Consider the following 16,555-nt stretch of genomic DNA (forward strand, 5'->3'; position numbering starts at 1 on the left):
CACTGCAGCTGGTGGAGACTTTCCCTGGATTTCCTGCATCCATCTCCCACAGAGACATTTGATGGAGCCTGTTTGGAAATCTTTATCCATCCATCCATCCTCTTTGAAACCAGCGCTGGTTTCTAACTGTCCCATTCAGAATGACAAAAGTTAAATCTGTTCCTTTTGTGGTGGAATCAATTTGTAGGAAAAAGGCCAAGCTGCCACCCCCAGTAAACCCTGTGCAGCTGCAGAGGTGTTCCCAACATCCCACATTTTCTGTAACAGACATGGATGGGTCCTTTCACACTCAGGACATGACCTACAGAGTTCCTGGTGTCCTCAAGTGAGGTTACTTTTATAAATTACCTGAAATGCAAGCTGACCTGGCTGGTGGGGTGTGAGAGGTGGGCTCTGGGCTGGTGGCACTCCAGGAGTTCTGCAGCCACAATTCCAACTGGACTGCTGCCAACAGGGTGTCAGGTTGTGTTCTGACTCTGGCAGTGTTGTTTTGGTTTACTGTGTTGTTTATTTTTTCTTTTTATTTTCTTCCCTAGCAAAGAACTGTTATTCCTGCTCCCATATTTTTGCCTGAGAGCCCCTTAATTTAAAATCTATAACAATTTGGAGGGAGGGGTTTACATTTTCCATTTCGGGGGAGGCTCCTGCCTTCCTTAGCAGAGACCTGGCTTTGCAAACCAAGACACAGGTGTCAGGGCAGGCCACAGGGACTGTCCCCAAACCTGGCTCTGCAGACCCTGAGGAGTGTCCTGAGGAGAGGAGAGGAGAGGCCAGGAGGTAAAGTGCAGATCTCCCATCTTTGAATGATGTGAACAGCAGAGTTCACTTCTCTGTGGCCTGAGGGGGAGGCAGCAGTGCCAGTCCTGTCCTCTGGCACTCCCCCAGGTTCACTCCTGTGCACAATGACCTCCGGGGTCTGATCTGTAAAACTGAGGTAGAGGAGGCACAAACACAGCCAGCAGCAAGGAGCAAAACCCTGGGGTGTGCCCAGTCTGTGCTCAGAGCCCCTTGGCACCCAGGGCCAGGAGGGACCTGCTTCCCAAAGGCAATTTGGCTGCACAAGGACAGCACTGGAGCATTGAAATCCTTTCATTAGTTTTTCAGGCCAGTTTTTTGTCAGAATTGGCTGAGGGTTCCCAAGAGAGATCTCAGACAATTGGTCTAGGTGGGACTGGGGGTCGCTGAGGTCTTGAGGAAGCTGCAGGAGGCTGGGTTTGGACTGGCTGCCTGAAGTGTGGAAAACACATTGTGGTTAGTATCTCATGACTTGAGACACCTGACATTTCCAAACTGGTTCTTTACCATTTTTAAGCAGTTTCTATCATTTCCACCCAATTCCCTCTGCTCCTTCCTCTCCCTTGCAGCATTTACCTGTGTTTATGCCAACATTTTTCCTTCAAGCCTTTAATCTATGCTTGATGCTGGATGAAAAATCTGTTAATTAAATCTAATTAATATATTAATTAACCTAATTAATTTAAACTTAATTTATCTATTAATTAAATCTAATCTAATATTTAATCTATTTCATGATGCTGCATGAAAAATCCCCCTAAGCAGGACACAGGACATCAATAACTTCACTTACAGCAACATAAACATAGGGAAGATGAAGTGAAGAAGGTTTTAAACATAGGGAAGATGAAGTGAAGAAGGTTTTAAACACTACAAACCTTGTACCAGGAAAATGCAATATGGTAAAAATATTGTGACTGGATGCAGCAGGCTGGAAAAGACATTGCAAAAAATCAGGTTAGCAGAAAACACAAAGTGTAGGTAATTTTTCAGTATTAAGCTAATGCCAGTTTAGAACTGGCTGTCATTTGCTGGGACTTTCTTCATATTCTCTTGCAACATTTTGTTTTGGTAATTTTTATTCTGTTTTGTCAGAACTAAACCCACAGCCTGGCTAAGCAGCATCCCCAGTGTTTGGCCAAAGAAATAACAGAGGTGGTTTCAATGTATCAGAAAGTCACAAAGCCATGATTAATGCTTTGGGGAAAAGGCACTGTGCAGTCTGGATTACCCACCATGAAATAATCCAAGTCTCCATCTATTTTACCTGATTGTTTCCTGTTTCATGACTTGCTCTGTTGCCTTGTTTTGGTTCCTGCCCATTGCTATCTCTGAAACAGAAACCACATCATCAGGAATCCTTCAGGGGTGCAGCATTTTCCAAGGACACAGCTACAGCTCAGAGCTCTGGGTTCTGCTTTGAGTCCATCCTGCTCTGGACTCGACAGCAATTTCAATATGCTCTGCCCCTGTGTTTATACAATAAAATTATCAACAAAAATTAGGAAAGTGCAATGGATTTGGGGAAAAAATGCTTGAGAACAGACAAGTGGAGTGTCTGGATTGCACCTCCAAGGAGCAGGGATGGGCTGTTAACTCCCCACTGCTGCTGTTAGCAGGGCAGCTTGTCCTGTAGGAGGTGTGCAATATTTTGTGTAGATAAAGCCTTGCTGCACTGCCCTGGGGCTCAATCTCATGCTGGAATAGCACCTGTGAGAAGGGAAATACCTGTGCTGTCCTCTGCTTTTCCTGCCAAGTTTTCTCCTTATTGCATCATGTTTAAACACTGCAACTGCAATGAGGATGGCTACAGGCAGCACCAGGAGGAAGAAAATCAGCAGCCCATCCCGAAGTGAAGTATCTAGGGAAAAAGAATTGAAATCATAGAATTTTAAATAATTTAAAAGCTATTAAAACCTCTTTTTGTTTTACACAGTACAATCTTCAAATTGTTGCAGAATAGAATTAACAGTTTCACTGAAATTTATAACATGTTGCAATCAGAAAAATAGGATTAGGCCTTATGGTATTACAAGTTCTTTCTGCCTTGCCCACCCTATGTATATGCAGTGTTTTTCCTTTTCCATAAAATATTTTCAATAATTCTGAAGCAGACAAATTCATTTTTTATTTGCTTACCACAAGTGCTCTGCATGTTTGCTTTACTTTCCTAAACTTTTAATAAATACAAAAAGTTTTTTCCCTTTCCCAAAGTACAAATTTAGTAGAATCCAATGAAATTCTGCAGAAAGCAACAGAGATTTTCCTCAGAAAACTACAGATTATGAACTTTGCTTCTAGACAAAGAGATGGAAAACATTTTGTTTGTAAAGGCCAGCAAAAGCTACTTCATTATCAAATAATAATGTTTGTTCTTTGAGTCAGTCCATGATTTGGATCTCATGGAACAGAAAAAAACATTAGTATGCTATTAGTAGATTTTTTTAATGTTATTAGTAGATTATTTTTATGTTATTAGTAGATTATTTCTTTGTTATTAGTAGGTTATTTCTCAGTCCCTGGGGCAGAATGAGGGCCAGTTTCAGTGTCCTACCTCTGTGAGCTGGGCCACTGTCAATGCTGCCGCCGTAGCCAGACTGGTTGCAGAAAGGAGGGGCCCATCCCGGGTTGCAGTGGCAGTTCCCGTTGTTGTTACACACCTACAGCTCAAACAAAAGCGACTCGTGAGTCAGGCAGGGACAGCCCCCAGGGCTGTCACACCCCTACACCCCTAATCCCAAACACAGGGATTAGTCAAACAACACCTCATTAGTCAAACAACACCTCCCCGAGAGTGGCCACTCAAACCTTTGGCATGGATTTGGAGCTCCATGCATGGAATTGCATGTGGAAATAAAAAATACTGCATAGTATTGCGTGGAGATACATGAAATATTAACTGGGAATAAGCTCTGCCCCTCCATAGCACCCCAAACCGCTGAGGGATTCTGATACCCCGTGGTAATTCTCTCTAACATTTGTGTTATCCGCCTGCAATTTATCACAGTGCAGAAACCTTCTTAGTTTTACAACTTTTGGACTCCATTTTGATTTTTCACAGAGAATTAGGAATTACCAGATCATCATCCTCAAAGGAATATTTTCCTTTTGTAATTCACCAGCTCGGTAATATTAAAAAAAATTCCCTTGGGAAATTGAGACAAAATGCCTCTCAATGTTAGTGCTAAGGGGTTTGCAGTGTTCTGGCAAATTACAGGTAAAAAAAAGTGGATTTAACTTTTAATACAGATCAGGTAAAAGCAAACCCACCTGCTTGGTTGTTGCTTAAAAGCAGGGAATTTGCACAGTCTAGAAACAGGACACAAAGCACCATCTACTCACCCCATTATTATTACACTTCTGCTTTACATCACAGCTGTAGCCCAGAAATCTTGCATCAAGACATTCAAAACCTAAACAGGCCTGCAACAAGTAATTAGTGTCTTGAAAACACAAAACTTTAAAAAATTCCATCCTTTTATAAATATACTATATAAGTGTATACGTTTACAAGCTTTCACTTACATGTTAAGAAAAAGGACTGATACAACATTCAGTATTTCAGAATTTTCTAACTTTATTTGTCTCAGGTTTGCTTAACTCTGTGGATGCACTTTGATGGAGTAGTTTGATAATGTAGCATCCCAGTTTTTTGAAGAGCTAATTAACTGTTTGCATGTATTAATCCCAAAAGATTTTTATTGTGTTATATCATATGAACAAGAGAGGCAGGGAATATTTTTAGAAGTTCAGAACCTTCCACATGGAGTATATTCTGTCAGGCTGCTGTGGTTCCTCTTACCTTGTTCTCTCCACAGGCTGTGCCATCATGAACTTGGGCAGGATCAGGGATATCTGATCCTAGGTCAAAGTCAGAGGACCAGCACAAAACCCCAGAGGCATTATTGACAACACTCCAGGCTGGGAGGTTCTGGAGACTGACAGAGGTGCACTGCAGCTTCCCACACAGACTGTGCCTGTTTGGAATGAAGGATACTCTGAGACAAGGTGAACAGACCAAAATCAGGATCACTGTAATCCATTCCAGCTTTTAATCAGGATCAGTGCAAATCCAATCCAACTTTTTAGCTTGCTTTAAAATCAGGATCAGTGCAAATCCATTCCAGCTTTTTAGCTTGCATTTGAAAAAATATTCTTTTAAATCTCTCATTTTAAGACTTTGTAACAAACATATTTTTTTACATTGAAGATTTTAAGGTTAGCTTTTATTTGGTGGTGACTTACTGGACAGGGCATTTCTTGTACACTCCACCTTTCATCCCACAGTTTCCAAACCTATCTCCTTTAATATTTGCTTTTTCAAAGCATATATCAGGTGCTTTTCGTGCCCCTGTACAAAAAAAAAAATAGTGAATCTCAGTAAGGTGTCTGAAAAACACCAGAAACAAAAATTGGAAATGTTTATCAGGAGCCTACAAATGGGTTTATATGAAATGCCAAGCCTACCTTTGCCATAAATGGATTCACACTGTGCATCAAAGCTCTGGCACACCCCATAGTAGCAATAAGCCTTGCTGTTGCTGCAGGGGTGGCCATTCATGATGTAAACATCATCTGGGCAGTAGGCAGTGCTTCCATTGCAGTACTCAGGGAGATCACAGACATCTTGTTTGGCTCTGCACTCTGCTCCTGCCACTTTAAACTAGACCAAAGAGGGAGAACACTTTCAGTATTGCAACAGAGGAAGTTCTAGAGTGAAACAAAAACAACTGAGAACATTTATAAGACAAATTCTCTTCTTTCATACTCTCTTACTAGTCAATGTCATTTGAAAATATGTCAAGAGGACTAGGACAGCTCTTTTCAACCACTAAAAAATGCCAATGAAGAGTAACAATTGAGTTTAATAAAGCATTGCCCACCTTGCAGTTTTTGCAGCACAGTCCTTGAGCACACTGGGAGCCAGGGGTGAGTTTGCAGGTGGCAGCATCACAGCAGGGGTTGGAGCATTCCTGACAACATGGAAAGGGGATAGTGTTTTATTTATGCACCCAGGAAAGTACTCACCACTCCACGTGGATGGACAAGCCAAAGGTTAAATAACTGTGTCAGATTCTCACATCTTGCTGTAAAAAGAACCAGCAGATATTGCTGCTGTTTTCTGTTTGTACTAGTCAGCAGAAAATCACCAGTTTGGATGGGCTGTGGCACAGAGATGCCAATGGAACCAGGGCTTGCTGGCAACCTTTTGATTTATTGCTGCCTTTTTTGAGACACTTTTACCTTCTGAAGAATGAGCCAATACCTCCCATTCTTGGAGGGACATTTTGACAATGCAAATGTGACTCTTAAAAGTCATTTTGTGTGGGCAAAGGTGAAGGGTTGCAGTTGACAAACCTGTCCATGTTCTATAGATAAACAGTCTCTGTCATGGAACAGAAATATCCATGATGCTAAACCAGCACAAAACCCAGTGGTGTCTCACACCCAAGAATTTCACTTCTTTCTCAGCAGTGTCTCAATGCTTTGTGGAGTCCAACAGCCCTTAACTGAGTCCACATCAAAATCAAAGCATGATTTTAAACTTTTACTAACTTTTACTTTTATTTATTTTGATATTGCTTGCAAAAATGCAAAATTACAAGGAAAATTCCTCACATAATAATGCAATTAAGCCAGTATTATATAGAACAATATGATATAAGATATGATATGATATGATATGATATGATGTGATATGATATGATATAATATAAATAATATAATGTACAACAAGTATCCATCTCAATTTGATGCATTACCTGTGGTTTGCCACAGTCACATTCTTCATTTTTATCCACCACATTATTACCACAGACAGGTTCTTTGTACACATTGCTTGTTTTGGGAGGATTTCTAAGGCAGTTTCCTCCTCCACCTAGAATAAAGGCCTCAAAATCATCAGCACTGCAGGTGCTGAAATTCCTGGATCCACTGGAAAGGATAATATTGCATTATTATAAATATTTTGCTTACAGGAGAACACGCAACTCAAGCTCTTAAAATATTGTTGTTCCATAATAAATATTGTATTTCATAATGCTAGGAGATCATAAACCAGTTAATTTTTATTTTACTTTGCATTAAAGGGAAGTACCAGAAGTTTAAAATACTATTTTAATATGAATGCTTTCAGAGGCCAGAGATTGTCTATTCTGGTGTCCTGTATGAAACAGGCCTCAGAAATTCTATACTGAGTGTAAAAATGTTTGATTAAAAATATTCTCAGGAAAACATTCATCTTAATTTGGAGTCCCTAAGAACTGAGGAATGCCCCTTCCTAGAGTAGTTTTGTCCAGTGTTCAGTTACCCTGATTATTAATACAACTGGAGATAAATAAAATATTATGATCTTTTTCTATTAAGGGGAAGGCAAAGAATAAATGAACTGAAGTAAATGTAAGACAATAAGTTGGTTTTTTTTTTAATTAACTGGTAAATAATTTGTTGCATATTTGCACAAACCCCGTGAGTACATGTAAACATTCTCAACAGGGTGAAAAAACCCCAGCAAGACATTATTATTAAAAAAAATTAATTAAGTCCAAATATGTTTTTAGGAATGTTACAAATTACAAAATGTTACAAAAGAATGATTGGGTCAGAAAACAGATGAAATTTCATGTAAATTAAAATGATGTCAAATACTAAGTCAGTCACTCCACCTCTGTGATCAAATTTTTCAAACAACTCCCCATCCACTAAAGCTCTTCCAGATTCACGGGAGTTTCACAGCTTGTAAGGCATAGTCACTGCAAACAAAATAAATTATTGAAATAAAATAAGTGGAAATCTTACTTATCTGTGCTGTGCATGATATAGTTTGCAGGACACCTCTTGTCATCATGTTTCATTCCCAGATTGTGCCCCAGCTCGTGTGCCACTACTGTGGCGTGCCGCAACATTTTGTCATGATTCAGCTAATAAAGAGAATCAAGTTTAAAACAGTGAAACTGTGGAAAACACTGTCTGTACCCAGTGATCTACTCCCACCACAAAGCTCTCAGGGACTGTGAAGGCAGGATACCAAATTGTATTGCAAGGTGAAAGCAGCAAGGAGTGAAAATTTGTAATTTTATTTTCAGGTAGGGCCAGATTCTGCCACTCCTTCCCTGAGGATCACATTCTGGATAATAAGTTGGCAGCTGGTCTGGATCACCATTGCAGGTTTTATTCTGTGATTCTGTTCTATTTTAACACTGTTAGACATTGATTTCAAAGGAGTCTTCAACAACAAATGTAGTGGCAAAGAACAGGATCTGCTTCTGAGATTGTCCACAATGTTGTGGCATCCATACTTTAAGGACAGGAACCTCTGCAGTTACAGGTTCTGCCCCAAGGGTGGAAAAAAAAATAGTTTTGTACTAATTTTTAAAAAAAATTTGCCTGCTTACAGTCCTATTGTGAGGAATTCCAGACACTTGACACTACAGTGCATTATGTTCACTTTCTATTTATTTAAAGATTATTTTGTAGTTGCATTCCAATCCCAACCTCTGTGGTTATAAACTTCAATGGTATAAGGATGAGATTATGCAATATTGAGTTTGATGAATCACAAAAGATGACCAAAAGGATTTGTTGAAGATTAAATGAGCCAAATAGGCTGGAATTTGACAAAGAAATTGGGAAATACTTAAGAAAAAAAAAAGGTATAAAAAAAGCACAACTCTTTAAGTAAAAAAGACCATGAAAGAAATGAGCCAAGTCCATGACCAGGGTGAAAATAGGCCAAGGACCAGGACCAATTTCTTCCATACCCAAATGATGATGTACTCACAGTGCTGATTGACCCTCCCTGGACATGTGAGCACACAGAGCCCACAAAAGCCATTCCAATGGATCCACTGAAAGAGCTTCTCCCTCTGCAACAAGAGCAGTTTGGAGGTGGTGTTAGAGATGGGTTCAAAGTTCATGATTTACTGAAAGACACTGATCATTTGGAAAGAAATATTGCAAGGCAAAATTTGGTATTCCTGAAGTCAAGAAGGAATTTATCACCACAGCAGGGTTTTATTCTAATTAATAATGAATATCTGAATAAGAGCTTGAAAATAATGATCAATCCCTTAAGTCTGCTGTGTCAGGGCACTCAATTACAGAAAGGCCAAGGAGGGAAGGGACCTCTGGAGGTCACCCTGTCCCTGGAGCTGATTAACTCTTAAGAATCCATTATACTTTCTTGCCATTTTTCCAGGTTAAACCATTTTGGAAGTGCAGAGAATTTTACTCCAGCTATAATTTAATGAATATACAAGCCCCAAATCATATACATTAACACTGGCAGCATGGCTGCTTTTGCCACTGGATGCAAACTTACATTATGAGGTGAGCAACGTCATTTCTTGAGCGCTTCAGGAGATCTTTCTGTCTCCAAGAAACAAATCTACTCAGCACATCCCCAGCTGAACCATCCATCACAGATATGTGGTTGGTATCTGTCCAAATCTCTAATCCAACCAAAACAATCTGGATGTTTAATGCACTATACATCTGAAAAAAAAGGATAATTAATGTCCCTTAGCTGTTCTGATGGAATTCTGAAAGGTGACTCAATTACTACTGAGTGAACAACAAGCTGAACATAGGGACCAGGACATAACTTCAGTTTCTTTGAAACTCAATATATGATAATTGTAATTGTAAGTGAAGTATAAAATATTTATAAATTGTAAACTAAATAAAAAGATTTAGAATATAAAATGAAGTATGACTGAAAACTTTATGAAAGTACCTAAACATATCTTTTGGGAAAGAAAGCTGCTCTTCTGAACACTATCATAAAATAGAAAATGTTGAATCCAGGCAATTTATCTCACCTACCCCATCAACATAATTAATCAGCTCCACTGTTTCCTTTTGCACTGCAGCAGAATTAGAATTCTTCAGCAAAAACTGTAAAATACCATAACAATGTCAGAGAAGAAAAATGATCAAAAGAATAAAGTGTATTTAGTGTTGGATGATATAATTACCCTGTTGTGATCCACAACCACAAATAACTCCACATAGCTTTTCTGGGGCAGGACAGCTCGCTTCTCCTGCAAATGAGAAAACACAGCAAATTAACATAATGAGTTTGCAATGCTGCATTTTGTAACGTGGCCTCAATTTGTGTCAGATTACCCCACAAACATCTCTGTGTCAGTAATTCACAGCAGGTCAGACACTGGCATGCATGAGCTCAATGGCAGCTTGTGCATTGCATGTCCTGCCCACAGCTGCCCTGGCCAGACCCTGCTGGGTGAGATCCCCACTGTGCTGATCTTCTGCTCCAGGATTTCCCCAGCAGGGCTCCCACCAGCCTGGTGTCCATGGAAAGGCCACAAGGAAATGTCCAGCAAGAGCCCAGGAGATGCCTTGGAGTGCAGCTCAAGGGAGAAACAGAAATACATTTACCCTGAGGAGCCTGTCCCTGCTGGAGGTACTGTTTGATGAAAATGTGTATTTCACAGATGGCTTCACAAACATCTCATGCTCCAGGCTGCCCTTCAGCACCCCACAGTGGAAGGGGATACCCTGCTCATCCTCCAGTCCATAAAGCACATGTTCAAATGTGCTGGATGTGTTCAGGGGCTCCATTCCATACCATTTGCCTCCAATGTAGAGAATTCCCCTAACAATCATAATAGAATAAAACATTATTTCATCATTTTTCCCTCATGGTTATGACTAGATGAGTGAATAACAGCTGGATACTTCGACACTACATTGAAATAAATTATTATTTGAAATAATATTAATATACATATTAATAAAACACAATTCAGTCTTTTACAATAAAAGATAATAAAAGACTAAACAGAACTTATTTAAAATACTCAACCAGTGTGGGCTTCTTGAATCAGTTAGAAAAGGAAGAAAAAAAAGAGAATGAAGCCAATAGTAAATGTTACTATTGTTAGTAAATTGTTAGTAAATGAGTCTGGATTGTGGGTACAGAGCTGATGCAAAGGGTCCTTTCAGCCCTCTATTCATTTAAAGAACTGCCATGGGTGAATTTTATCCCATTTGTGATTTTATTGTATTTGAAACACAAAAACCAGTTCAAATTTGGATAAATTTTTTCATGAAAATGGTTTGTCATTTGAAAGGTGCCCATTCATAAGACAAAGTTGTTTGCAGGAGTGTTTTAAGTTCAACAAAAGCTACATCAAGGTAAGATTTTTTTTCTACAAAGGTATCTCTGGTCACAACATTCACATCTGGAAGCCTCAGGTTATGCACAGTTTCTCCCTACATTTATTACAATTTCTCTCATATTATCTTTTTTTCCATGCAGGAATTTTGGAAAAGTGGAAAAAAAGTGGGAGTTGAGGGAAACTATAAAAGCTTTAATGAGTTTCAGCTTCATCAAAAGGTGAAATATTAAAAAAAATAGGAAGAGGCAATACCTAAGGCCATCACATGTGCTAAGAGCAAGTGTGGAGTCAGCAATTCCTTCAACAGTGCCATGATAATAACAGTGTGTCTGAAATGAACAAAACCACATCATTAGTGACACAACAAGGTGGCTGCCTTCAACTGCAAACTAATTTCCTAACTAACCACATTATTTCCATGACATCAGGGCTGGCTGTTAGAAATTTACAGAGCTCCCTACTTGGAAAGTAATCCTGACCTTCTTGGAGGAGAATATCCCCTGACATGAGTACCTAAAGTAGCCTTTGGTCCCTTGGTTCTAGAACACAGCCAGCTTTTTAGTTTAACTCATCACCATCTTTTAGATTTTTATAAATTTTTATAGTATTTTTATAAATTTATAAAATATGTTTATATTTTTATCTACATTGTTCATCCTGCTTAAGAACTGCTCTGAGGAGATCTTTCATGCACAAACCACCCAATTAAGTCTCACTGAGCTCATGTGGAGTTTAAAGATGAAATTAAATTTAGAAGTATTTATAAGGCTTATTTGATACAGAATTTAAAAACTACAGAGCTTTGATGCTGCCATTGCACTTTAAATTGCATATTATGCAAAGATGGCTCAAATTCAGGCTGGGCATAATCTCCTGGGAAATCTTTCACACCTTGGGGAACAGGGGGGCTGCACCCCACAAACAGCCCAGTCCCCCTGAACCTCATCTTTACATCACTGGTAACTGTCAAACAGAAATGCTCCACTGTGAAAACTCACAAAAGTCTCATTCCCAGCAAATCTATTTTTTCTTGGCTCTCCTGGTTTTTGAGAAAAAATTCTGCCACAAAGGGGAAGTTTTATTATGTACAATACCTCATTTTTGGATGGTGTTGCCTGCAGTTTCCCATTTTCCCCATATGTGTACAGCTTAAAGTTGTCACTGAGAAGTTTTCTGGAAACAAAAATAAACTACTGCTCTTTTAATGGTCTAAAAACAAGAAATGAGTCAAGGGTCCTGGTAAGTGCTACATTCTGTTACCAGCACACTCAGTGCTAAATTATTATTAAAACCCAAGCACATGAAACAAAATACTTTAAAACAAGCTGGAATTTTTGGAAAATAAGTTATTTTGAAACATTTATTTTAACTAAAATATCCATAGAAAGGAATCTAAGCAAACACAGTTGCATAAGGACCTGGCCTATTACAGGCTCAGGAATGAAGAATAAGAGAAACAGAAACATTTCTTAAAATACAACAGAGCTAAAATCCCTCTGACCTGCTAATAAAAAACTAATATTGAACTGAATTCTAACTTTTCCTAAGGATTTTCTGAAATGTTCTGTCTTGCACTGCTAATAAAAAAATAGTCAAAATTAATTTCTTCAAAGCTAGAAAAACTTTTATTCCCTTCTATTTACAAGATATTACCATAACAGAGACACTATATTTAACAGTATTTAACAGAGTTGTAAAATACAGAGTTGTTAAATATAGTTGCTACAATCTGACATTTAAATGGTTTCTTCTGAATTTTTTCAGTATAAAAATTCTTCTCTGTATGCAACTAACCCCGAAACAAGACAATTCCTTACAACACTCTATCACATACTTATTTCTCTTCAGCTTTAGGAGGTATGTTCCATTTCTGGTTTTAACTGAGTAAGAAAGATTGTCATCTGAATGGTCCTGAAAACAAAAGAAAATATATCACTTAATTAGGGGATTTTTCTATTTGGTTGTGTTTATTCCATGTTTTGCTTGACAAGAGAGGCTCAGTTACTGTGTAGGTTTTAAGTAAAAAATCACAAGATTCCTAACTCTCATATTTCAAACTCTCAGCAGCAAAGTGAACATTCTCTCCTATGTAAAGTGTAAATTCTATGAATCTATATTTTTATTTAGACAGGAGGGCACAGTCCCTGAATGCACTCTTTGCTCAGTATCACATCGTGCTTTGTGACACTCCTTATGTAAATCAGATAAACGAGTCCCAGTCTTTTATCCCCTAATTTGTTTGCACAAAGATGACTAATGTTGTTTCATTAACAGTTATTTCAGTAAATGAACTCAGCATCTGGCACAAAGGTAAGTGACCTCAGAACTGAAGAATTAAGGCTCAGGTTTCTCTTTTAACTCATCTCTTAACCTGTGCCACTCTGTGGGACCATTTTTATCCTTTGGGTGCCACACGGCTGAAATCCTCTGGTTCTTATCCAAAGAGCAGAACATGGACAGCATGGATGTTAGCTCAGGTTCAACATCTAATCTGACTCAGAAGAAATGAAAATATGCTTCACGTCTCTTCTCAGTTCTGTTTTACAAGGTCATTAACAGGATTAGAAGTTTGGAAGGCACTCAGAGTACAATCACAGGCCTTTGTGGGAACAAATTTACTTAAAACTAGATGAAAACACTAAGATTCAGAAGAGTGAGAGTGGGGAACATTTCATTATAAAAATCTCTTTATACCATCTATTGTGTGTATGTGTAATGAAGGACAGCATCAACAATCAGAAAAAAAGAAAATCAGAATAACAAACCTCGTGAGAAAATGGGGGATGTTTCTCTCTGCCTGTCAGACTTCGAGGAATAATTATTTCTAATGTAGAAAGTCTGGATGTGTGTTCAGAGGATCCACCTGAAAATAAAGTTTGAAATTGGTTAAGAATCAGAAAGAATAAGGCATTATGTTGGCACCTGCACAGTGGTGACAGCCAAAAGCCTACTCTGATCCAGCCAGAAATGGAGAAAGAGTGAAGAGCTCAGGAATGATCAAACTGACTTTGAGAAAAGTTATTTCAGATTGAAGCTGGGCTATTCTGGAGCACACAAAGAAAAACTATCAAAGCATTTAAACAAAATCTTAATTCTCTCATATTCTGGATTATTAACTTTGTGACTTTATCATTTTTTCCTCCATGACTGACACTTTAACCTGATGTACCGCAGATAATTGGTGCAGCTGGCCTTCTCCTTTTTCCATTGTCCTGAATAAGGAATACTTTTAGTTGTGCTCTGGATACAATTTGTTCCCTTCCCTTCCCTTCCCTTCCCTTCCCTTCCCTTCCCTTCCCTTCCCTTCCCTTCCCTTCCCTTCCCTTCCCTTCCCTTCCCTTCCCTTCCCTTCCCTTCCCTTCCCTTCCCTTCCCTTCCCTTCCCTTCCCTTCCCTTCCCTTCCCTTCCCTTCCCTTCCCTTCCCTTCCCTTCCCTTCCCTTCCCTTCCCTTCCCTTCCCTTCCCTTCCCTTCCCTTCCCTTCCTTAGAAAACGTGGCTCACCACGCTGCCTCCTGCCATTGCTAATCTTGCATTTTGTTTGTTCTAGCAACAGTCAGATCTTTGCAAAAGGTTTGTAGCCTTTTACATGATATCAGAATTATCTCCAGAACAACATGCTAATGCAGGAAGCTAAAGATAAGAAGGCTGCCAAGTATCTGGTTTCAGGTAAGTGGCTTTATAAAGACAAAAAACAACCTCCAGTGACTTTAAAAAATTGTGTAAAGTTGAATTAATCTTCCTTTTCCTGTCTGCTCTTCAGCTGGTTTGATCAACAGAGACACAACCATTGCTTTTAAACAGAATCAACAATAATAACAATGGAAGTGTTTTCTTCCCTATTAAGTTGTTCTTTTATAAGGAAACAAAGAGATTTCTTCACATTTACAGTAGTACAAAGTCACCCTCAGCTTCCCCATTCCTGTGAAAGGAATTCATAATTGCACAAAAGTCACACAACCAGCCATTCAAAGTGAGGAGGTTTCTCCAGTGTAATGATGATCTCTACCTGTTAGATAGCATCAGGATTTTTAAAAGCTAGGTGCAGGTAGCATATATTTAACAGTACAGGCTGCAATTGCAATCAAAATGTGGAAGCTGATTTAAGCAAACTGATCTGAAAAGAATATCAGCCCTTCATGTTGTGATTTTGCTCTTAATCTTCAATAATTTTATTATCTAAATCACAAAATTCATTTTGTTTCATGAGTCAAGTGTATGTTGAACTAACCACGGAGATGCTCTTTCAACAATTCAAATTTTGACACCTGAAAGCAGGAAACCATCTTTGATGCACGTCATAAAAGTACCACTTTCTAAGAAACATTTCAGGTGTTACACTTAAATCTAAAATGTGAAGCCAAATCATAAATGGAGATGAATTAATGAAAAATTCCAATGAAATTGAAGGAATTTCCCTCACATCAGAGAAGAAGAAATGTTTTCCTACCATGCCTACTAATGGTGAGAGTGACAGCAACTGCAGTTCTCACAACCAGACAATGATGGATTTACATACCTATGACATCCAGGAGGAAAAAACCCCCAAAAGAGCTCAACTATAAAAAGTTTCAACCTATAATCTTTTCCAAGATTCTCTCAATGAGCAGGGCTGCACAGAGAGAGCTGTGGCACAGTGTCAAAGGTTTGCATGATTACAATCAGTGTCCAAGCAGACTTGGAGAAACTTTCTGAATATGTAAAAAAAAGAAAGCTTACCTTTTATCCAAAAAGGGCTTCCAGTAAAAATTAGTCCAAAAGTGAACAAAAGGAAGCTGTGCATTACCATGACTTCCCAGAGAAACTACTGCAGCATCTGAGCTGGCTCTGGCTGCTCTACAGGGAACCAGAAGACCGAGAACCGTCTGCTCCAAAGGTAAACAAGAGAAAAAGCTCTCTGATACTGCATCTCTGCTGAGGAAATGGGAAGTAAAATTTAATCCACTGGGCTTGTGAGAAAACTGGTCAGACAGCCTAATGCAAATAAAAAGCAGCACATTCTTAAATGCTGATTGGTGAGTCCCGTGTCAGGATCAAACTGGTTTATTCCAAAGGACTTTCATCCCACGGTGAGATCATGTGAGATTAGAAACATAAAATATTGCTACTGACAAATGCAGTGTTTAGGATGGTTATCCTGGCTACTGCCAGCTCAATAAAAAACTAATGTGAATCAATTTACTCTTTGAAATTTCAGCTTATTTTCTTCCATTTTTTCAGCTTTACTTTAAAATATAATGCACATGAAGACATGAAAATCCCCAAAACAGAGGTTCTACCCAGTCCCCTCTATGTTAAACATAATTCTCCTCACCAGATGTCCATAATTTTGTGCAGATCATTGCTCCTCCAGGATCAGTCATCTTCCACGTAACCACATTGTCACCAAAAGCAGAAAATAAACGCTTCTAAAAGTGGATGCGTTTGCAACGCATTTCAGAAGTATCACACGCATTTAGAAACACAAAAATGAGGCTGAGACAACACACTCAAGCATTTACATTAATTAATTTTAATTAATTCTTTGATTAAAGCAGAGAAAATGCATTTTCCATTGCTGGTAAATGCTATAAAACAATGCTTTAAGTGACAAAAAGCAGCATGCTGGCTGTATTTGCAGT

General features: G+C 38.8%; 1 protein-coding gene across 1 annotated transcript; it reads right to left on the reverse strand.

Moving 5' to 3' along the window:
• Nucleotides 1-929: 929 nt before the first annotated feature.
• LOC132076296 (disintegrin and metalloproteinase domain-containing protein 9-like) lies at nucleotides 930-15,809 on the reverse strand. The gene is made up of 22 exons (XM_059477301.1): nucleotides 15,654-15,809; nucleotides 13,703-13,800; nucleotides 12,772-12,848; nucleotides 12,032-12,110; nucleotides 11,190-11,266; nucleotides 10,195-10,411; nucleotides 9,771-9,836; nucleotides 9,619-9,690; nucleotides 9,116-9,288; nucleotides 8,576-8,660; nucleotides 7,594-7,715; nucleotides 6,558-6,729; nucleotides 5,679-5,768; nucleotides 5,263-5,458; nucleotides 5,041-5,146; nucleotides 4,598-4,772; nucleotides 4,138-4,218; nucleotides 3,350-3,455; nucleotides 2,524-2,656; nucleotides 2,063-2,126; nucleotides 1,674-1,726; nucleotides 930-1,227 (listed from the first exon to the last, which is right to left on the reverse strand). The coding sequence occupies exons 1-22, from the start codon at nucleotides 15,721-15,723 to the stop codon at nucleotides 1,149-1,151; spliced, it is 2,391 nt and encodes a 796-aa protein (XP_059333284.1). The 5' UTR covers nucleotides 15,724-15,809; the 3' UTR covers nucleotides 930-1,148.
• Between the last annotated feature and the right edge of the window lie 746 nt (nucleotides 15,810-16,555).

This window comes from Ammospiza nelsoni, chromosome 8 (assembly GCF_027579445.1).
Source record: "Ammospiza nelsoni isolate bAmmNel1 chromosome 8, bAmmNel1.pri, whole genome shotgun sequence".
Classification (NCBI taxonomy): Eukaryota; Metazoa; Chordata; class Aves; order Passeriformes; family Passerellidae; genus Ammospiza; species Ammospiza nelsoni.

Bases quoted from the DNA above. Each gene is read 5' to 3' on its own strand.
- LOC132076296 (XM_059477301.1), bottom strand. From the start codon at position 15,723: ATGGTAATGCACAGCTTCCTTTTGTTCACTTTTGGACTAATTTTTACT. The intron at 5,769-6,557 runs GTAATGCATCAA...CCATGTTGTCAG, and splicing joins GTGACTGTGGCAAACCACAG to GAATGCTCCAACCCCTGCTG. The intron at 2,127-2,523 runs GTATTTCCCTTC...TTTCTGTTTCAG, and splicing joins AAAAGCAGAGGACAGCACAG to AGATAGCAATGGGCAGGAAC.